The sequence below is a fragment of the Protopterus annectens genome, chromosome 2.part1 (genome assembly GCF_019279795.1).
Source record: "Protopterus annectens isolate FY-2018-M chromosome 2.part1, PAN1.0, whole genome shotgun sequence".
NCBI classification, from domain to species: Eukaryota; Metazoa; Chordata; order Ceratodontiformes; family Protopteridae; genus Protopterus; species Protopterus annectens.
In genome coordinates, this window is record NC_056729.1 from 1,759,474,679 (window position 1) to 1,759,498,281 (window position 23,603).

At 40.1% G+C, this 23,603-nt stretch overlaps 1 protein-coding gene across 1 annotated transcript in view; it reads left to right on the forward strand.

Annotated features, from left to right (window-relative positions):
* Positions 1-23,603, forward strand: part of DISP3 (dispatched RND transporter family member 3) — a 2,757,501-nt gene that overhangs the window by 1,669,480 nt on the left and 1,064,418 nt on the right. Inside the window, exon 5 of the mRNA XM_044063608.1 lies at positions 19,194-19,330. Within this exon, the coding sequence (XP_043919543.1) occupies positions 19,194-19,330 (137 nt within the window). The remainder of the gene's footprint in view (positions 1-19,193; positions 19,331-23,603) is intronic.

A 23,603-nucleotide genomic window follows, 5' to 3' on the forward strand; every position in this document is an offset into this window, starting at 1 on the left:
ATTTAATAACTAAATAAACAATAAAGGGATACAAAAAATTGTCTCCTGATTTTCAGTATGTTTGACCTCACAGCTTGTTATATACCATTAAAATGTTTCAACACCCTGCCCACTCACTAGTTTCCTTGGCACACCAGCTTTAGCTGTCTCATCTCTAAATCTCACTGATCTAGTTTTGTTGAATCAGATGATGATGTTCATGGGTTCATAGATTAGTACTAGGTTAACTGCCCTTGTGAGGCATTTTAAGCCTAGCCAATTATCCCTTGTGAGACTCAAACCCTGCATCTTCTGTTTGTAAGGTAAACACCTTAACCATTAGGCCACCCTTCCAACCCCCAGGGGGTTAGGAGGGTAATGTAAAAGTTGCATTCCTGTTGAGAGTGTTTCAAAAGGCCAGATTGGGTTAACCCCATCACCACAAACATCCTGTAATAAGATATCTTCTGAGTCAGTCAGTTCTGACTTGTGGAAAGCTGCTTGTACACACGCAGTACCAGTACTGAAATTTGGAGACAAGAGTCATGCTACCACATTTTGGATCTTCGTGGCTTTAATATGCAGTACAGAGTTCATTTTTATATAGTGATGATGCATTCTGTAATGGTGAAAGGCACTATGTTATTTAATAGAGCTGCATTTGCCATAAGCTGGCACCCATTTCAGTGGATTGACTAAGATCATACGATCATATGATGTTACTAGGCTAATGGCCCTAGGGCCCTTACAAGCCTAGCCAAGTTCTACCCTTATTTCCATGATCATCACCTATTGCCCCTGTCCAAGAGAGCCACAGGTGGAACCCCCGGGGTGAATTTACGGTTACCCATCCAGTCGTCCAGATTGTGCTTGAAGAGGGCCAATCATGTAGTCTCTTTTACATAAAGTGGGAGTCTGTCCCAAAGCTGTGGTAACCTCTGGGAGACAAATCTGTCCCTCAAGCAGGTTCTATTAATGTCACATACCAGGTTAAGGCCTTTAGAGTGAGTAACCTATGTACCATTTAACTTACAGAGATGTATTTCCAATAAAGAAGGGTCAGAGATTGCCTTGTATGCAAGGCAGAGATTGGTTCTGAGTAGTCTGCATGATACACAATAAAGTGGCAATGATTTCAGACGATCCACATAGGACAGATGCTGAAGTCCTAGAAGTTTCCTTGTGAGTAACCTTTGTGGTCTCTCCAGTTGCTGCAGGTGCTCAGAAAGGTACACTCAATTATTGGCCTGATGAAGGAAGAGTACAGGGAGGTTATAACTTCTTTTTTCTAGAGGCAATGCCCTTACTTATAAGATGAGAAATACAGAATGCCCTTCTTGCCACTGAAGGGACATGGTGGTCAAAGGTGAGGTTGCTGTCAATCTGTATGCCCAGATCTTGCAGCACTGGGTGCAGGTGTTGCTATTGATGTGGTAGTTAGCAGGAACATCACCCTGACTGGGGTGATCTCCACAGCCTTGAACCAGGTCTCCATGACTGCACAAATGTCTACATCTTCCAAGGTGAGGACTGCTTCCAGTCATTGCAATTTCATGTTAAGACTCCTAGAATTTAGTAGCATAACCTTGACGTTTTTAGATGGAGTTTTTACATCAGGAATTTTGTCCTTAAGACACTACCTAAAAAAGGCACTGTGAGGGTGGCAAGAGCCTTAGCCAGTAGTGAAATCCCAGGGATGACAGATGAAAACTATCTCTGGCAAAGCATTGAGGTCTGATGATCATGTCATCCCAGGCTGACAGATACTGGAGCACCTTTGAATGACACCAGAAACTAAGCGAATTATTGAAGTCAATCATTTTCTGTTTGTATTGAGGCATCATCCTAGGTGAAGGTAAAATGCTGCTTAAGGCTAGAGATATACCTGCCTGAGACAACATAGTCTGAGAGCTCAGTCATGTCTCTCTCTGTAATGTCCAGAGACGTACGTCTCAAGTCATTCACACCAACATGGACAATGACAGAGTCATAACAGTACCTGTTGTTGAAAGACTTGAGTGCATGTGCGATATGGCATATCCTGGCACCTGACAGACAGCTGACCGTGACCTTTTCCTTATCCAGCTTGATGAGAGAGACATCTGTGTGTCTGACTATGGAATCACCTATTACTAATATGTTTGGTTTTGCGGTTTGCCTTAAGGGATTGATGGGTGTGACACTGGTGCATGAGCTGTTATGTGTATTATGTTCTGCAGAGGTAGTATTATGTGGAGCATGCTTGTGTTTGTGTTTTGGAGGTCTCTGATGTTTAGGTATGTTTCTGATGAGGACCTCCACATATGTAGGTATGTGTGATGTGGGATTGGGTGGAGCAGAAGATGAAGTGTACATGCTGATATCCCACTCATTGTCATATGTACTGACTGGTGAGTGAGAGAGCATGGATTCAAGGTTCTTAATATAGTTGTATCTCTCACATGTTGAGTTTGTGTGGACTAGGAGTAGAGGGCTGTTGGTGAACATGAAGCAGTTGCTACACTGCCTCAGGATTCCCATGTCGACCAAGCAGGCTGGGGAAACTGTGACAAATTGTCCATCCATAGTGTTAGGTAAATTTATATAGTCAGGAAAAGAGGTTGCACTTAGGACTGGCTAGTGGATGAGAGGTGTGTTGGTACTCTGAGGCTAAGCTTAGTGTTCCACCTGATAGTAGAGCAGGGCTGTGAAAAACCTCTGGAGGACCGCAAGCTAAGTCCTAAGGGGAAATTTAACAAGCAAAACATCTGGATGGGGTTACCCAGTTGAGGAGCACGTGCAAGGCCATGTGTGGTTTTGTTGTAGTTTTGTAAGAGCTTAAAGATGGAAAGTTTCAAGGTGAGTTGTAGGTACATTGTGATGGTGTTTCAGAGTTTAGATACATAATCAGAATACAGTGAGTCACGTGCTAAGTTACTAAACTTTGTTGTGATCATTAATACTTTATTGGTTAAGCAAAGGTTTGTACCTGGAAAATAGTTCTTTGGGGTGTCTTGTGCTAGACATTTTTGTTGCACGTGTTAAATTGTGTGCTGTAGTAAGTTGTGAGTATGTTAAATAGTTGTATAACTCAAACCATTTTGGTAGTTTCAGTGCTTTACAGTGACGAGTCCTATACATAAGCAGCTTTATTGTAACAGGAGGAGAAGTTAGCGTATAGTGTAGTATTTGTGTGTAAAATACTGCGAAAGTACTTCAGCCTTAAATTTACAGGGTCTACGTATTAATTTCCCCTCAAGTGTTTGTCAGTGCCCTGTACAGACTCAGGCACCTTGAGTGACATTTGTCCTGTAAAAGCACTATTGAAATTTCTCCATTACCTAGTTGCATACAATACCACTGAATGTAGAGAACATAGTCACAGTTAGCCATGTATTTAGTCATCCAGACCTGAGTATAGAGGCTCACTATTGCTCAGTGATGCTCCTGCTACAGGTTCATCTCAACTTTTGTATGCATTATTTTCCTTGTGACTGAGTTGTATTTCATTACAATCTCATCTTTCTTTTATTTAAATTGTATTTTCTTAGCAATTTGTATTGTATCTACATCTTGTACTGTGGAGCTTTTCTCCCTGGGCCTCCACTGAAAAATGGGTTCTGCTGACCCAGTGGACTTTCCCAGTAAACAAAAAGCAAATAGTAATAAAAATAATAAATATTTGGTTTGCAATGACAAGCGGTGTGTCCAGAGTTTCAAACTGAATACTCCTGACATTGCTTCATTTTCTCAATTCAGCTATCTAATCAATCAAAAAGGGTCTGTTGCCATGGATATGAACTTTCCCACTAACTCATTTACCAGCGTGGTGGATATGGGTATCCTGACGCAAAGTAGAAATTGCCTCATGATTACTGACAACCAGTTAATTCTCAAACAAACTGATATGTGAGAGATGTAGTTACACAATGTCACTGGAGGAAAAACTCTCACATAAAAGTGTTCCTAATGTCAATAAGGTTGTCAGTAGTACACACGCTGCACCCATCACACACAATTCAAAACAGACATATAGACCTACATATGCTGAGGCACTTAAATGTAGTCTTCCTAAACCACAAAGATCTTCTAGACAAAGTACACATAACAGATATCCTCTGCAGCCCCAAACATACTCTTTCAAAACAACACCCACATCAACACATAGAGCTACATCTCATGGAGCCTCCACCTCTAACCCCATAAGGCAAGCCACCGCACAATCCAACATTCTAGTCATTGCAGACTGCATCATGAGACACACTAATGTCCATCTCCCCAGGCTGAGTAAGGAGAAAGCCACGGTCAATTGTTTATTAGGGGCTAGGATCCACCTCATTACACATGCACTCAAGTCGTTGGACCACAAGAACCAGTATGATTCAGTCATAGTCCATGTGGGAGTAAATGACTGAGATGTAACTCCCTTGACTATATGAAAAGAGACGTCATAGAGCTCTCAGAATATGTATCTCAACCTGGTACGAGTCTAGCATTGAGCAGCATTTTACCTTCTCCAAGGATGATGCCACAATATGAACAAAAGATGATTGACTTTAATAATTGGCTTAGTTTCCTGTGTCATTCTAAGAGGGTACAATATTTGTCACCTTGGAAGGAGGTGGTCAACAGACCATGCTGCTTTGCTAGAGATGGCCTGCACCTCTTCCCTCTAGGCTTTCGAATATTAGCTAAAACATTGTCTTCCCCCATAGTGCCTTTTTTATGCAATGCCAAACTAAAAGTACTTCTGACATAGCAAATCAAAACCAAGAAAATCTAAAGTTATTACTGCATAATGCTAGGAGTCTAAACAAAAAACTCTACTCACTAGAACCTCTCTTCACCCTAGAGAATGCTAATGCCTGTGCAGTCACTGAGACATGATTTAAGCCACAGTGAGCACACCAACAGTGCAAGGCTATAATGCTTTCCACACATTTAGACCAGCTACTTCACAGGCAGGGACTAACGGTGGAGGTGTCTCTATTTACATCAAAAATAAATATACCTCAAGGCTGGTCAGACAGGACAATGCACTTCAGCTGTTCCATATTCAAATCACCATAGGTAAAATCCAATACCACTTCCTTACCAGCTATAAGCCCCCTATATGACTCAAGAAACACATAAGATGTATTTAAACTTAGAAACACTAACATCCAAGCCAATACCCTATTCATGGATGACTTTAGTTACCCCACTATTAAGTGGGAACCCTATATAACACCAAACGTACAGGCACGTATAAGTTCCTTGATTTTGTAAACAGACTCCGTCAACCAGATAGTCAGTCCACCAACCAGGGGTGCAGCCATACTGGATCTGGTCCTCACTAACATGGGAGAGTGCTGCACACCCCCTACTGTAATGTCCCCACTGGTAAGGTCAGACCACATAATGGTCTCATTTGAAGTAAAAATAAAACCTGGACTCCCAGCTAAACCTGGAATATTCAGGAATTATTCTAAGGCTAACCTCCTGCTATTAAGTGATAACCTGGCAAAATGTCAAGGCCCCATAGACCCTGAGAACACTGCTGTCTATGCAGAACTGTTCACAGTAACCTTGCACAAGCATGTTAATAGCTGCATAGAGGCAGATGTACCCACCAGGAAGAAATATAGAACTAACGCAAAAAACAAGCAACCATGGTGGAATCACACAATCAAATAGGCTGTATAATAGAAGGAAGAAAATCATGACAAAAATTAGGAGGTGCAGTACCCCGCATGGTAAAAGCACTCTCATCAAACTAGAAAACCAAACAGTCCACGGATTCCTTGCACCAGCAAACAAACAAAGTAATCGTTGTCTGAACGCAAATTTATTATTGTTTACAAGCGTTTTCGCCACTAAATAACGTGGCTTCCTCAGAGAAAGTCGTTTACAACAATGACTTTTGCACACTCTTGTTATAAATAATTCAAAAAGGAAGTGGGTATTCTTATTCAAGTGAGCCAGTGGTTATTAAGTACAGAACCACACTTTTTAAATATTTTTATGATTTTATGTATATTTTTACATATAATATTATTGTCGAGGGTATATGACTTGACTAAACAGTTTTATTAGTTCTGAACAGGTATAATAAAATAAAGGACTGTAAAGAATGTAGTAGGAATTAGAGTAATGGAACTAGTTTGAATTTTTCTTGTTAAAATTGTTAATATACACATGTATTTTTATATTTTTTATATTTGATTCCTGAATTTGTTTTGTGGAAATATGACAGTATTAGTTTACATACACTTTGCATTAAGATTTATATAATATAAATTTAAAGTGAATGTGAATATAATGAGTTTTTAATGGTGTGACATCACTTCCTTTTTGAATTATTTATAACAAGAGTGTGCAAAAGTCATTGTTGTAAACGACTTTCTCTGAGGAAGCCACGTTATTTAGTGGCGAAAACGCTTGTAAACAATAATAAATTTGCGTTCAGACAACGATTACTTTGTTTGTTTGCTGGTGCAAGGAATCCGTGGACTGTTTGGTTTTCTACGTCGGTTTGGTATATTTAGGTTTTTCAACTGTTTGTTATTATGGCCACGGATAGTCCTGTCAGCCCCAGCACTCCTCGACTATTTACTTATTCAGGTGCGCCTGAGGTAAATCAAAATCATTCTTTAGATGTTCCTGCCTTGCTGGTTTCGCTATCACAAAGACTCGACCAGCTGAATGCACGCTTTGATATACTAGAAGGAAGGGATGTTAACAGGAGTTGTTCTATGGCTCTAACCACCGGCACGGTTCGATGCAGTAATGGGTCCAATGGTTCTACTGGGGGTTCTGGTTTATCGATACCTGCAGCTCAACTTCCTGGTTCTATTGGCGGTCCAGGTTTATCGTTACCTGCAGCTTAACTCCCTGTTTTACAAAATAAAGGAGGTGTCGGATTGGATTCTGAAACAGGTACTGGTTCTAACTGTGGTTTAGTCTCTAACGCTAGAGTGGGCCCGACCAATCAAGGAGGGCGCTCCTTTAGCGATGTAGTGGTTCATTCAAGTTTGAATGTTGAAACTGTCAGCTCTACTCAACGTACGCGCTCTGCTTGTAATACTGCATCTAATGTTGGACAAGTTAGTAATACAGGTGGACCATTCATTTTATCTGAATGGATGGCAAATACAGACATTTTTCAGTTTCCTCAGCAGAGTTCAGGAACAATGAGACCTGACACAAATGACTCAAGTAATGAGCTCTTAGCAGACAAGCTTAAAACTTTTGACAACAAAATTCTCAAACTGAAGAAATTGCAACTTGAGATTATTTATTTTAAACAATGTATTCAAGAGAAGTTGGTCCCAAAGGGTTTACGGAGCAACTTCTCTCCATCTGGTTTATTGAATGACATTAGTTTTTATACAGAACTGAGAGAGTTATTCCAGCAACAGGGTGTGCAGTTGTTGGAATTGATTATTAAGCACTATAACCAGCATGTTGGTGTGTTGTTGAATGAAATTGATGTTTTAGATAAGGAGATAAAAGCAGACTTGAAATTTGCAAGGTATAGGTTTGACTATGATCGTACCTTGTCAAGTATTGATGCACTACTTGTTAAATTAAAATTGAACAAAAACAAAAAACTGGTTAGGGACAGACTAGCCTACCAGGAAAACAGTGCATATCCTAGACTTCAACATCCAGACTTTAGGAAGTCCAATACCAGGATTAATCAGGGACAACCAGGTTCCGCTGTGAACTTGGAGTTGGATGACATCCATTTAGATGAGGAAAACTTTGTTGATGAAGAGACAGGGCCTAGACGCAGTGATAGAATTAAAGGGCTTAAGAAAAACAATCCAGGTAATAAAAACACCCAAAATAACAAAGACAATGGTAATAATAATTTTTTAGGCAAACGCAATTACCGCCAACATTCCAACAAGAGGACGAATCGGAATTGATTGTCCTAAGTTCTATTGATGTTGGCAATGATTTCTTAGGCTCTATTGATGTTGGTAATGATGGTGAAGTAAGTGCAATTAGTTCTTATCAAGCGCAGGACACTCCAACAATAATTCTAAATCAAAAGGGAGACTTTAAGATTTATAATTTTACAGAGTTTCCATTAAGGGATGAATTGGTTGAGCTTCTCGCTTATGGCTACACATTTGTACCGAGCAGATTTGGGGACATACCAAAGGAGATTATCGAGTTAAAGTGCTTTGTTCGGAAGCTCAATCTTAAGATATTTTTTAACAACGAAGTGGTAGCACCTCAGGCTACCTTAAAGTTGCCTAGTGTATTCAATCCACCTCTTCATCCTTCTCTACAGTTATTTGAGAATGTTTGTGAGGTTGATTTTAGGCACTTGTTTAAGGAACGCCAGAGTAGAGCAGAGCCTATAGGATATAATACCACCAAAGAACAGGCCTTACTTTTGGATGAACTTTGCCACTACCCTGTCAGGTTAATTAAACCTGACAAGGGAGGTGGCTTAGTCATTTTGGACAACTCTAGGTACATAGAGAAAATGTTATCTGTTTTGGCGACACCTGCCTATACTGAAGCATCCATTAACGAAATACACCGAACTCATAACAGGATGAGAGGTCTTTTCCGTGACTTATTTCTGGAAGGAAAGATAGATCTTGATACCTATAATTATATAGATATCTCTTTACCAAAAATCCCCGTAATGTTTGGCATACCTAAGGTCCACAAGGATGTCAATAATCCACCAATGAGGGCCCTTGTGGACGGAAGGTCCTCTATGACGTATCCAAGTGCCAAACTGGTGGACAAAATTCTGTAAAAATATTTGAAATGTCTTCCTGGAGTATGTAAAGACTCTTGGTCTTTTTTGGAAAGTGTTAATGGACTACTATTCGATGGTGAAAATAATTTTCTCACTATCGACGTAGTGGACTTATATACTTCCATTCCACACCAGGAAGCTTTGGAATGGTTAGCTCTTTTACTTACAGATTTTGGAGCTCCAAAAATTGAAGTAGACCTTGTTACTGAGATTTTGGATATTGTCCTGTCATCCAACTATTTTATGTTTGATAAAAAATTCTTTTTGCAGAAACAAGGGGTGGCCATGGGCTCCCCTTGTGGAGCATCTGTGGCTAATTTTTTTATGGGGTATTGGGAAAAGAATTTCCTTTTCTCTTCACCAGACCTGATGGGCTTTGTACAATTCTATACGAGATTTCTTGACGACATCTTCATCCTGTTCCGAGGTAGTAGTATTGAAGCCAGCCAATTTGTCCATTCATTAAACAGTACAACGGAATTTTTGAAATTCACGTTTAAGTTTTCGGTATCTGACATAGATTATCTGGATGTGAAACTACGGAAGGATGCCAGCTCGAACACTTACACATCAAGTGTATATAGAAAACCGACATACTGCAATTCTTTCCTGCACTTTTCGAGTCACCACCCCCTCAAACAAAAGAGATCTATTGTAAAGGGTCAGTTGGTCAGGGCAGGGAGAATGTGCAGTAATTTGGTCTACTTCCGGAGTGAGTGTGATTTGTTGTGTAACATGTTCCTCAATAGGGGTTACCCAAAACACCTTGTTGATGAGTTAATTTCTGAGGTTGCAGCAAAGAGGATGAGTGGATTTTACAAACCCATTCTTTCCCAAGGCCAACTAAGTTTGGACTCTTCTAACCTAGAGGTGTCACCATTACCTGTTGGTAATATTGATTTATCACGGGGTAATATTAGCATCGACAATGGACGTGACTTTTCAGTAAGTTACGTCACTACTTATAGCCTTAATTCTAGGGCTATAATTTCAACAATACGGAAGAACTGGCATTTTATCCTGAGTAGTCCAGGACTAATAGAGAAACTAGGATTGGTTCCCAATTTTGTTTTTAAAAGGAACAATAACCTCAAAGAACTCTTACAAAGGGATTTTTCCAGTAAAGGTTTCAATAAACGAACTGGTATGTATCCATGTGGTTTTTGTAATTGGTGCCATAAAGTGAGGACGGGTCAAACCTACAAAATAAGGGATAAGAAGTACACAATTCAATTTCCGTTGAACTGTGAGAGTAGATCTATTGTATATGTGGCTTTTTGCGAGTGTTGCCCTTCCTTTTATATAGGTAAGACCGACCGTAGATTACGTGATTGTGTCTACAAGCACATGTATGCTATCAAGAAGAGGAAGGATGTTAATGCATTAGCAAAGCACACAGACAACTTTCCAGGCCACAGTTTTTCATTTATGGCTATTGATCAAGTACAAACTAATATTCGTGGGGGACCTATACATTTACTTTTGGAAACACGTGAGTTGGAGTGGCAATTGAGAACGGATGCCTTTTGCCATCCGGGTCTCAATGAAAACTGCAATATTTCTGCAGTATTGAAAATGAGGAGTTATTTGAGGTAGGGTACTTTGTTCATATACTGTGGCGCATTTAGTATTGATATGTAATTTTAGTCAGGGGTATTAATATGTACCAGGTCCACTGATTTAGTTTACTTAATGAGTGCCATTGGGTATTCTTATTCAAGTGAGCCAGTGGTTATTAAGTACAGAACCACACTTTTTAAATATTTTTATGATTTTATGTATATTTTTACATATAATATTATTGTCGAGGGTATATGACTTGACTAAACCGTTTTATTAGTTCTGAACAGGTATAATAAAATAAAGGACTGTAAAGAATGTAGTAGGAATTAGAGTAATGGAACTAGTTTGAATTTTTCTTGTTAAAATTGTTAATATACACATGTATTTTTATATTTTTTATATTTGATTCCTGAATTTGTTTTGTGGAAATATGACAGTATTAGTTTACATACACTTTGCATTAAGATTTATATAATATAAATTTAAAGTGAATGTGAATATAATGAGTTTTTAATGGTGTGACATCACTTCCTTTTTGAATTATTTATAACAAGAGTGTGCAAAAGTCATTGTTGTAAACGACTTTCTCTGAGGAAGCCACGTTATTTAGTGGCGAAAACGCTTGTAAACAATAATAAATTTGCGTTCAGACAACGATTACTTTGTTTGTTTGCTGGTGCAAGGAATCCGTGGACTGTTTGATTTTCTACGTTGGTTTGGTATATTTAGGTTTTTCAACTCTCATCAAACTAAACAGACACCTCAGAGGACAAATAAAGTCTAACAAAGACAAATTTGAGGTGAATTTGGCCTTCCAGGCCAAAGACAACCATCAGGCATTCTTTAACCATGTCTGCAACCTCAAAGGCAATACACAATTGTGTGTAGTGCTCATTGTAATTGGAGCCACCTATACTGAGCCAGAAGACATAGCAAACCTCCTGGCTAATAAATTCAACTCCAACTTTACCCCTCTCTCCCCCTCAACCTTCCCTCGGGAATTACCATCAAATAAAACTCCCCCTGCTGTTATTAGGGAACAGGTCCTTAATGCTCTCCCTAAGGCCAAGAACACTACATCAGTGGGCCCAGGCAGTATCCCAGGATGCCTTCTAAATAGCCTGAAACATGACCTGTCAGGGCTTCTGGAATTACTATTTAACTATAGCCTCCAAACAGGCTTCGTGCCTCATGAATGGAGAACAGCAGCAGTCATACCTCTGCACAAAGATGGGCCATCTACAGACCCTGGAAACTACAGATGCATAAGTCTTACCAGTCTTATATGTAAAGCCATGGAAATGATCAGTAGTGATATGGTAAACCTGCAAACACTGGACCCAACCAAGTTTGGTTTCATCAAGGCAGATCATGCCTACTCAGCCTGGTGGACTTCTTTGAGAAGGTCACCAATGCAATGGATGAGGGCAAAGTGTTTCACACTGCCTACCTTGACATGGCCAAGGCATTTCACACAATACCTCACTCGGGCATTGTTGACAGACTTAAGAGGTTAGGTACAAGCTCATATGTCACCCAGTGGATAGCCAACTGGCTCACAGACAGGACCCAGGAAGTTAGAATTGGGGAGTCCACGTCTACAAAGAGGCCAGTCACAAAGGGAGTCCCTCAAGGATCAGTCCTTGGACTGCTCCTTTTTGGCATTTACTTCTCTGAAGTCAAGGCCAATGTCAGTGGTCTCTGGATGAATAAATTTGCAGATGATTGCAAGTTAGGAGCTTTCATTGAATCCCACGCTGACACAGATATTCTCCAGGAGGGGCTGACACAGACAAACAATCGGTGTCAGAGCGATGGACTAAAACTAAATGCCAGGAAATGCATAATAGTATCCTTCAGGAAGTCATCCACTCCTGGTAACTATCTTATTGAAAACACACCCCTTAGAGTTGACTCAGTAGTCAGGGATTTAGGGACACACATAGATAGTAATCTAGCCTTTGAACATCATGTGCTACAGTAGTGAGGAAACATTCATTCTGTGTTTCACAACTTATAAACAAAGGTATGGCATCTAAGTGCAAGAAGTCATTGTTCTACTGTATTCAACATTTATAAGACCAATCATTGAGAACAATGCCTCTTTGGTATGTACCTAACCAGACATATCCAGCAATTGGAAAATTCACAGGGGTTCCTAAGTAAAATAATACAGGGCTTAAGGGGAATGTCCTATGAAGACTGCTTGAAGTCTGTATCCCTGTAATCTGTCTCCTACAGGCTTTTGAGGGGAGATCTATGCCAAACATGCAGAGCATTGTCAGACCCCACGCCGATGGACCTCATGCATATCTGCAAAACAAATAGCACCAGAATTACCCATTCTAAAGCCTTAAACCTTGCCTGTGATATAAATCAGGGCTGCTGGAGAGACAAGTATATATATCCTAGAGATTACCCCATCTCTGGAACAGGCTCCCTATCTATGTGAAGCAGAGTTCCTCCCTAACTCAATTCAAGTGCAACCTGGACAATTGGATTGAGAACAGGAAATCCATCTCTCGTTTGGCACCTATGTCTCTAATGGACACAGGCAGACTGTAAATGGTTAATCTCCCAGCCCTTATCAAGGGTATCAGAACTTGTCAGAGATTTAGGATGCACGGCTAGGCTTAAAAAAGCCCTTGTGGTTGTTATGTTAGGAAACACCTATAAACATGAACGCCCTTGTGGTTGTTATGTTAGGAAACACCTATAAACACGAACGCCCTTGTGGTTGTTATGTTAGGAAACACTTATAAACATGAACGTCCTTGTGGTTGTTATGTTAGGAAACACCTATAAACATGAACGCCCTTGTGGTTGTTATGTTAGGAAACACCTATAAACATGAATGCCCTTGTGGTTGTTATGTTAGGAAACACCTATAAACATGAACGCCCTTGTGGTTGTTATGTTAGGAAACACCTATAAACACGAACGCCCTTGTGGTTGTTATGTTAGGAAACACCTATAAACATGAATGCCCTTGTGGTTGTTATGTTAGAAAACACCTATAAACACGAACGCCCTTGTGGTTGTTATGTTAGGAAACACCTATAAACACGAACGCCCTTGTGGTTGTTATGTTAGGAAACATCTATAAACACGAATGCCCTTGTGGTTGTTATGTTAGGAAACACCTATAAACACGAATGCCCTTGTGGTTGGTATGTTAAGAAATACCTATAAACACGAACGCCCTTGTGGTTGTTATGTTAGGAAACACCTATAAACATGAACGCCCTTGTGGTTGTTATGTTAGGAAACACCTATAAACATGAACGCCCTTGTGGTTGTTATGTTAGGAAACACCTATAAACATGAATGCCCTTGCGGTTGTTATGTTAGGAAACACCTATAAACATGAACACCTTTGTGGTTGTTATGTTAGGAAACACCTATAAACATGAACGCCCTTGTGGTTGTTATGTTAGGAAACACCTATAAACATGAACGCCCTTGTGGTTGTTATGTTAGGAAACACCTATAAACATGAACGCCCTTGTGGTTGTTATGTTAGGAAACACCTATAAGCATGAACGCCCTTGTGGTTGTTATGTTAGGAAACACCTATAAACATGAACGCCCTTGTGGTTGTTATGTTAGGAAACACCTATAAACATGAACGCCCTTGTGGTTGTTATGTTAGGAAACACCTATAAACATGAACGCCCTTGTGGTTGTTATGTTATGAAACACCTATAATGAGGTGTATAATAAAGATGGATGAAAGTAGGCAGATGCTGGGGTTTGTCTTACATTGTCTGCCCTGCAGTGTTTGTTTCTGTACAGATAACCGTCTCTGGTGTCCTTTCTTAATGACTTATATTGTCTGCCCTGTAGTGTTTGTTTCTGTAGACAGATAACCGTCTCTGGTGTCCTTTCTTAATGACTTATATTGTCTGCCATGTAGTGTTTGTTTCTGTAGACAGATAACAGTTTCTGGTGTGCTTTCTTAATGCCTTATAATACCTGTTGGTCAAGTCTGAGGTTGCTGTCTATTAGTATACCCAAAAGTTATGTATGAGTTACATTTTTGAGGAATTACATGTTCGGCAGCTTCTATTCACAGCTTTTCTTTATTGTAAACCAAAGAGAGCAGCTTAAGAACACAGTAGTCAGTCTATAACCAGCTCAGATTATGGCAGCCACAATTTTTTCTTACACTCAATTTTATTTTAACCAATTTTATTTATTTATTTAGTTAGTTAGTTAGTTATTGTCATTTGATTACCAGGAATGTCCGAGTGGGTAGAAGCCTATTTCCAGCAGAGGCCTGGAGAGAAAAGCTCCAAAAGTGGCATTTAAAGATAATAGTAACTTGTGGTGACAGGGTGGTGCTGCTTATACAACTTCAACACTGGAGTGCCAGCCACAAAGGGAGAGGTTCGGCAAGGCTTTTGCCTACTCACTTGTCTCATGGATTAGGGAGGGGGTATATCCTATGGTGCAAATTTCTATTAATATATCAATGGTGGGCACAAATGTCTTGGGATGCATCTGCTGTGAGATATGATGCTACATGAGGTAGCTAAATCACTAGCATAAGCAGGGGGCACACCCACCTTGCACGCATGGAGCACCTAACCCTTGAGAGCTAATCCGATTGGATATAGAGAATTTAGCTACAGCACAGACAGCTTCAGAAGACAGCGCAAGGCATTCAGTGAACATTGACTACTGACTGAGGTCAGGCCTCTTACGCACTGAGGTCACTCCTCATACTCACTGAGCTCAGGCCTTATACGCACTGAGTTCAGGCCTCAACTGAGCTGAGTGGGGGGCTTTCATCCAGCAACATTTAGCCATCCTCATCCATATCCAGCTGTAGAAGTGGTGATCAATATTGTGTGTGGGTTAATTTTTGTAGCTATGACCTAAGCATTTCGTTTCTAACAGGAAACAGAAAACAGACTTGATTGATGAACTCTGAACCATATTTAGAAGGAGATGTGATATATTGGGTTTGGCAGTAGATGCTTTCATGATCACATTGATCGCAGTACGAGTTTAAATTCCTTGAATATGTTTTCTAAGATCTTCTCTGGTCCTCTTTCTGGTTTGGAGACAGAAATCAGAGTTGCTTCATGATGATGTCAACAGGAGACTTTCAGGGTGTTACAGCATCATGCGAACACTGCTCAAAGGAGAATGTCCTCATGTCACTTAAAGCTTGTTATCTGCTAGCTCCTTGCAGAGAATAATCAAGGTAGAATCTCATAAATCAGTGCAATCAGCAGCCCGTGCCTTCTGCTTTTGTGGCTTCTAAAATACATTCTGTGTCATAGATTGATAGTTAAGTGCTAGGTTAGATGACCTTGGGGGCCATTTTAAGCCTAGCCAATTTCCTTTTCTGTGCTTGAAACAACCTGTCCCATTTGGTTATACAGTGGCCTTACACATCCCATGGTTGATATTTATGTATTACCCCGAATGAAAATAACTTGGATTATATCACAGATAATTTGAGGGAGCCCATTTGTGGGATAAACCATTTAAGAGCTGCCTCTGTCCATTAGTAGTACAGGGGACAGTCCTGGGGTACATTTTCTGTATCCCATCCATAGATCTAAGTTGTGCTTGAATGTGGACAGGGATGGACTTTGTTTTATGTGGATGGGGAGTCTGTTCCACAGCAGCGGTATCCTCTATGAGATATACCTGTCCCTACAAACTGTTATGTTGATTTTGCATAAAAGGTTCAGATTCCTAGAACAAGTACTTCTTATGCCATTTGACTTGCTGATGTATAGTAAATCCATCAGTAATAGGTCAGTGGATGCCTTCTATGCTAGACACCGGTAATCTTTTAGCAGTCTGCAGGATACTGAGTATGGTGACAGAGCTTTGCGTTGCTCCATATATGACATGCTATTTAGGCCTTGTATTATCCTTTTAGTAAGGTATCTCTGTGGACATTCCAGATGTTGCATGTGTCTAGGTAGAGACATGCCAAACGGGGCATCATTTTCAATTATTGGCCTAATGACTGGCCTAATGAGGTCTGAGTATAGGGGGGCATGACATCCCTAGATATAGACACAATCCCTTTGTTTATAAACTGTAAGCTGTGTAATATAGAAAGTCTTTCTTACAGCAATTGACACATATTAGTAAAAAAGTAGGTGACTGTCCACATAAGTTCCCAAATCTTGAACAACTGAGTCTTAGGGGTGTATTGTCAATGTGGTAGTTCCCTGGGGTAGATGACATCCTAAAGGCTGCAATAATGTATTTTTTTGATCACTACTGCAGTAGCCTTAGCTTTATGGGTTATGTCCTATCAAGGATAAAAAAATGGATGACCAGCTTTCAAAGCTTTAGGGCACCGTCCACTCAGCCAAGCTGTCAGGCATGCGTTGAGATGATTAAAAGACAAGGCTGAGCACTTGACAGCTGCCAAAGAATATGCTCATCTGAGCATTTTGATGATTAACATTCTTTGTGGTGCTCTTTCTTTGTTGGGCAGACAAGTTCCCTTTGTGGAAAATCCTTCCATCTTATAAATATCATTTGTGTTTTATCACTTTCCACTTCAGAAATGTTTATTTATTTATTTTGACATTTGTTAACTGGGTATGTTCTCCTGAGGCTGAGGCTTTTGTCAGCAGAGGCCTGAGGAGAAAAGCTCCATACAGAACAATTCTAAAAACATAGAATAGTAGTAGGTACAAAAATCTTCAATATACAAGCAAAAGTTCAACTCGTTCCAAGTCGACTTTCCTGGTAAATAAATGTTAAATAATAATAAGGCTTATTGTGCCTGCTTATTTGAACTGTTTCTTTCTGAAATTGGAATGCCTTGTTTGCTGTAGTATAGACTAAATTCAGACCTGCTGAATCTAGCTTTGGTTGTATAACTTGAGCACTAATAGGTTCATAGGTTCATAGATTAGTACTAGGCTAACTGCCCTTGCGGGCCATTTTCAGCCTAGCCAATTACCCCATTGAAGACTGCTGGAACGGGACTCAGTTTTTAGCTTTTTATTGGTTAATTGTTAATTTGTTTAAATCAGTTTGCTCATTTGCTACTGTTATATAAAAAAAAAATGCAGTTTATGCATCGTCGCTTAGCAAGGGTTAAACTATTCCTGGTGCCATAAAGTCTGTTCTTTAAATTTTCATAGGTTCGTAGGTTCATAGGTAGGTACTAGGCTATTGGCCCTAGGGCTATACAAGCCTAGCCAAAAAGGTACCCTGGCTTTCGCCACCCAAGAAAATTATTTTCCTGTGCCCCTGTCAAGCAGAACCACAGAAGTGATCCCTGGGGTGAATTTCCTATTACCCATCCAATCATCAAGATTTTTCTTGAAGAGTGCTAATGAGGAGCTCTGTTTGACATTGATAGGTAGTCTGTTCCAGAGTATGGGAAGTCTCTGGGACAGGAATCTGTCCCTCCAGCATGATCTGTTTATTGTGGTGACAAGGTTTAGGTCCCTAGAGTGTGTAGCTCGGAGGGATTGGGATTTCATTAAGTGGAGCAAGTCCAACAGCTCTGGGTTTGAAATTGCTTTGTATGTTAGGCAGAGATCGCCTCTGAGTAGGCGATATGCGACGGAGTAAAGATAGAGTTTTTTGAGTCGGTCTGCGTAAGGCATCTGTTTGAGGCCAGTAATCCTCTTTGTAAGGCAGCCTTTCCAGTTGTTGTAGCTGTCTTGTGAGGTACATACCAAAAGGGGCGTTGTACTCTATAATGGGTCTAATGAGTGATGAGTAGAGGGGAAAAGTGACCTCTTTTTTTCTGGATGAGAAACCTTTTGTGATGAGGTGTACCACGTAGAAGGATTTCCTGACCACTGTGACGATGTGATTATCAAAGGAGAGACTACGGTCCACCTGTGTCTCAAGGTTTCTTATCACACTTTTGGTGTTAATTAGACTACCGCTTATGTGGTAGTTCATGGGTACAGAGTTTTTACCAAAGGGGATGACAATGCACTTTTTGGCATTGAGCTTGAGACCATGGCTTTGACACCAGGCATCTGTCTCAGTGAGTCCCTTTTGTAGGATGTCCACATCATTAGGAGTTTCAATTATGGCTCCTAGTTTGCAGTCATCTGCAAATTTAATAACATGTCCCCCAACTTATGGCATTCAGTCACAACACTTCAGAAGACTGCTTTACAAAATATTCAGTATTAACAAAATATTTATGTGATTTATTTATGTTTCCAAAAACATTTCTTAATAGTTATTTTTATTTTTCTTGATTGTAAGAGAGTTCTGTTTATAAATTCAGAGTGTCACTAGAATCCTATACATTGTTAAATATGAAAAGTAGCTTACTGACCCTACTATACTACTGGTGCAGGTTTGTATAATTCAGTTGGTAGGAAGTTACTGCTGATCACTGCAGGCTGCAGACAACTGTCCGTAAACACTTTCATCACCTGTCATTGTGCAGTTACACCACTGAGCAGGACTCAGTTTATCTGGTAATAAGTGAAGGGAATTGTACTACATTGACAAAGCTACTTGGTTTCCTACTGTACATGCCAGCAAGAGTGCAGCCAGTGTAAAGAAATGTGACATTCAAGCCATTGCTTCCCCACACCTCTTCTTTGTGAATATTTCTTTCTAGAACTTTCTCTGAAGCATGTGTACCAAAAATATAGTAAACTTTAAAACTGATTTTATAAGAATGCATTCAGGTGCTTTCTCAAAATGAAAGGATGTTTTTGTTTGCTTTGTGTGTTTTAGATGTTTCTGGACTTGCCCCAGTGTTTGTTTATCTCTTAGCCTCATCACAGACATTGTTCATTCTGGGAGAAGCTGTGTTACTCACTGGCCCTGTCATAAATAAAAACAAGCCTTGTAATCAAATGTGACTGGATTCATTGTGATATGTATTACTGTGATTTCCTTTTGTTTGATCAATGCTTTTATTTTAATTTCATTTCAGCAAGGTGAAAGTCCTTTATGGTGGAACAGACCTGTTCGATTATGAAGTGCGACAAACATTTAATAACGATATGTTACTGGCATTAATCAGCAGTGGCTGTATAGCTTTGCTAGTCTATATCCTTACCTCATTTTCAGGTATGTGTTTTGACTTCTGTACTTATGTTAACTAGACAAGATGGAATTAGATAATGCTTTACTTTGTGAAGATAGTTGGGAGTTAGCATAATGAATAAGGTGCTTACTTCACTGACAAGTACTGCAGGCCTCGATTCTCAGTAAGGGAAACTGACTAGGCTTAAAATGTTCCACAAGGACAGCTAGCTAATAAACTAGTAGACAACAGAATTTGTAATTTATTCATTTACATTTATTAACTGTGCAGATGACCTATACTGCGGTGGTGGTGTTGCGGTAGCATTGTCGCCTCACGGTAAGACGTTGTCCTGTTCGATTCTAAGCTAGAGCGTCTTCTGTGTGGAGACATGCGTGAATGGGTGTACCTTTGTTGAAGTTTGTGTGTCAGAGCTGGCAACTCAGCATGTAAAAAAAAATCTACTGCCATTCATTAGCAGACCGGAGTTTCCGCTGTGGCGACCCCTAACCGGGAAAAGCCGAAAGACACAACAACTGTGCAGATGACCTAGTTCATGGACTGTTTTCAGTCACCACCCAGTCCTGTAGAGCAACACAGTTACTCACAACAACTTAACATTACATGTTGCAAGAAATTAATACACACGCACTGGACCAAATTCATAAAGGTCACCAGAGGTGTGCACATTTTAAACACCTCAGGGTAACATTTTGCCATTCAAAGACAGCCCTAATTTGGATGTTTTGCATGAAGGCATGCATCTCCATGTCGGGTGCCTACACAGCCTTGTTACATGCTAATGACGCAGCCTGGGAGAGAGACATGAGGTAATTAGCCATGTGCTCTTTATCCCTGGAATGACCTCCAGGAAGACATATATGAGCTGAGCACTTCATAGAATTGCTTGGCCATGTCGGTTAGTACAGCCACTCCTTCCACACTATGGCGGTGACCATAGCCTTTTAGTCAGTACTAGGGAGGTTATTGGTAAGTTAGGGTTAGGAGATGCACTCGTGAATGTATGCAAGGGTAGGCACTAGGGGTAACTGCTCTCATGCCATAACGGAGCTTACAGCAGAATGGGGTGATGGGGGGCCAGAGGAACATGAGGCATCAAGGATTACTATGCAGTGTTGTGCTTAATGGCACTTAAAATACTACAGGAGTCAGGGACGGGGGAAACATTAGACACCAGGGATTGCTTTAAAGTCCTGTGCCTTTACAGCTCTTAATACACTACGAAGATTGGGGTGTGGTGGAAACACTGGACACCAGGGGTTACTCTAAAGTATTGTGCCTTAAAAGCTCTTAAAACACTACAGGATGAGGGAGTGAGGGGAAACACTAGAAAAACTCAGCAAGAAGGATCCTGGTAAAACACATGAAATGGTGTAAATAATTATCTGCAAACTACTCCTACTAGGTATCATAGAACATGTGCAATTTTCCTATGAAAAATGGAGATGTTTTGACACAGTGCCTCACAAGATCCAGACAAAAGAATTGTGAGGTAAAAAACATTTTTGGTGCATTGTCAATGACTGCAGAGTCAGTATCTATCAACTCTATTGAGCTTTCTCCTGAAGAAGCAGTTAAAATGAAACTGGCTGTGATGTATGCTATGTATAAATTAGAATACAATAAAATAAGAAATGCTGTTATGGATGGTGCTAATGATGTCTTTATAGTTCTGACGTAGTACATGGAGTGCGTTGATTATGATCCATTATCGTGAAAAAAACATACCAGTTAAAAACTTCTATAGCACAAGACCAGATATTAACCGTGGTTAAGAATTCCTGCTTCAACTGACAATGTGGGGTATCATATGCTAGGTAGTTAAACTAGCCAATACAGATCAGCAAACGACAGCATCAGAATTAAAAACACATTTCTTTCTGCCGCCTGTCCATGCCAGTAATATGCCCCTGGCTTTTTGTAACATAAGAAATTGCTTTCCCAACAGTTAAGAAAACTACTGTAGAACTTAGCTTTCATAGCTGTGTGAGCTGCATTTGTGTGTTCCCTTCTGTCTTTTAGTATAATTGTACAGGTAACTGTTGTTTCAGACAGGATGCTTTTTCTCCAAGACGTATGTGAAGGTTCACTTTCTGTTTTGGATTATGCCTTCTGAGTGTTCAGATGTATCTCTCTCTGTCTCACTCTATCTCTCACTCTTAAGCTGTAGTAATCTTGCAGGTGACTACAACAAGTTACCATGCAGGATGTCCAGCCCCATTCATAAATAATGTATTTATTTATTTGTTTTTATTTGCTTTTTCTCTTACCTTTTCTTTGGCATTGGTGGTGTGAGCTCTATCTGCATTTCAATGTATTTATCTCATGTACTTAGCTTTTATTTACTTTGATATTTATTTGTTGAAACCACTATCAGTACTGTTACAACAGGATAAATATCAGAAAGAGAGCAATGTTTTTATACAATTAAAAATAAAATAGCTTGCACTGCAATGCAACGTAAGGGAAATAGATCAAGCGAAAAGAAGTGCAGAGATGGGAAGCATCCCGCAGGACGTGCACTAAGTCAATGAGCAGTTATGAGAAATGATGGATCTTATAGGCCTAATGATATTCCAGCCGAGGTCCTCACTAGCGAGGCAGAAGGGTAGGTGGGCAGCTGGCAGACTGTATAGCATTGCTGTAACATTACAAGTGGTACCTCAGGACTGAAAGTGAGCAACAGTAGTACAGTCCTTTAAAGCTGTTTGATTGATGTGAACCAACGCAGTTTTATGATCTGGCAAGATTTCAGACAAATCAATTTCCTTTTTAATGACTAGGTAGTGAAGGACACATATATGAAGGGACTGCTGCATGAGTTGTATCTTGATTTCAGCATTTTGCAAGGTCTTCCACGTGACATTGTTGAATGGGCTGAAGGATGGTGTGATGAATGCATGAATGCTGACAGGGAGGAAACAGGAAATGCTGGGAAGGACACTTTCAAAGGGTAGAACAGTAACTAGTAGTACACTGGTCGGGTCAGTGCTGGTTTAGTATTTTTCAATATATAAATGCTTTAAATTGTTTAAGGAACAGAAGATGGCTAGAGGTGGAACCTTCAGAAAGACCTATGTAAGCTTGGAAAGTACAGAGAGCTGCTGTATGTGTGTTGAACTGTGCAAATTTAAACACTGCATTATTTGAATCACACTCTAGATGTATTTGAATCACCGTAGATGAATAGTCAGGGTTCAGGGACATATGTGGAAGAAGCTGGGATCTCACTAAATGTAAATCAAGAGAAACAGTAAAGGAGAGTCATTTTTGTAAATGCTAAAATATTGTTCTGCATAGTAAGGTGAGTGGTTTGGAGAGAGGCTGATGTAATGAAACCACATGCTGTAGGACACTGATAAAACTTCACCTGAAGTATTATTTGTTTCCCTGGATACCCTGGAAGGAAAGAGGAACTGGCTTCATTGAATAAATTCAGAGGATAGTAACAGTTCATAGGTTCATAGGAGATTACTAGGGTTATGGCTTAAGAGCCCTTACCAGCCTAGCCAATATAACCAGATTTTACCCAACATTTGGCCGCTAGGGGCAAAAGGATAACATGGGTTTGTGTCTATACCTTGAGTATCTTACAGATTGGCCCTGACCATAAGGAACATAGGTGCTACCCCAGGTGTGAATTTGTGATTTCTTCGTCCACTGATTTAAACTGTGTTTAAACAAAGCCAGGGAAGGGCTCTGCGTAACATGAATAAAAAGCCTATTCCAGAGAAGGGTCAATCTCTTCTGTCTCTCCAGTATGTCTTGTTTGAGTCACTGACTAAGTTTAGATACCTAGATCAGGTGACCCTTGTGCTGTTTGATAGATGTGTAGCAACTCCATTAGGACTGGATTTTTGAGTGACTTGCAGGGCAGGCATAGGCCACACTTTAATAGCCGGTAGGAGGCAATGTAAAGAGATAGGGCTTTTAGTTTGTCCGCATAGAACAGAATAGTACAATATGCAGATAACTCAACACTGGTCTGCTCTGCCTCCACTCTCCTTCAGCTCCAAACTAAAACTCAATCTGCTTTCTCAACTACTGAGAAATGGATGCTTCAAAATCATCTCTCCCTAAATTCCAACAAATCTACAATCCTACTATTCTCTTCCCACCAAAATCCATCCCCCGTGACAAAACCTCCTTCAAAATTACCAGCCATGCTAACTCCACTATAGAAATTGTTCCTTTTGCCAAACTTCTTGAAGTTACTATTGATGAGCAACTAAAATTTGATACCCATATTCAACTAAATATTAAGAAAACCCATCAGAAACTTGGCATGCTGTACAG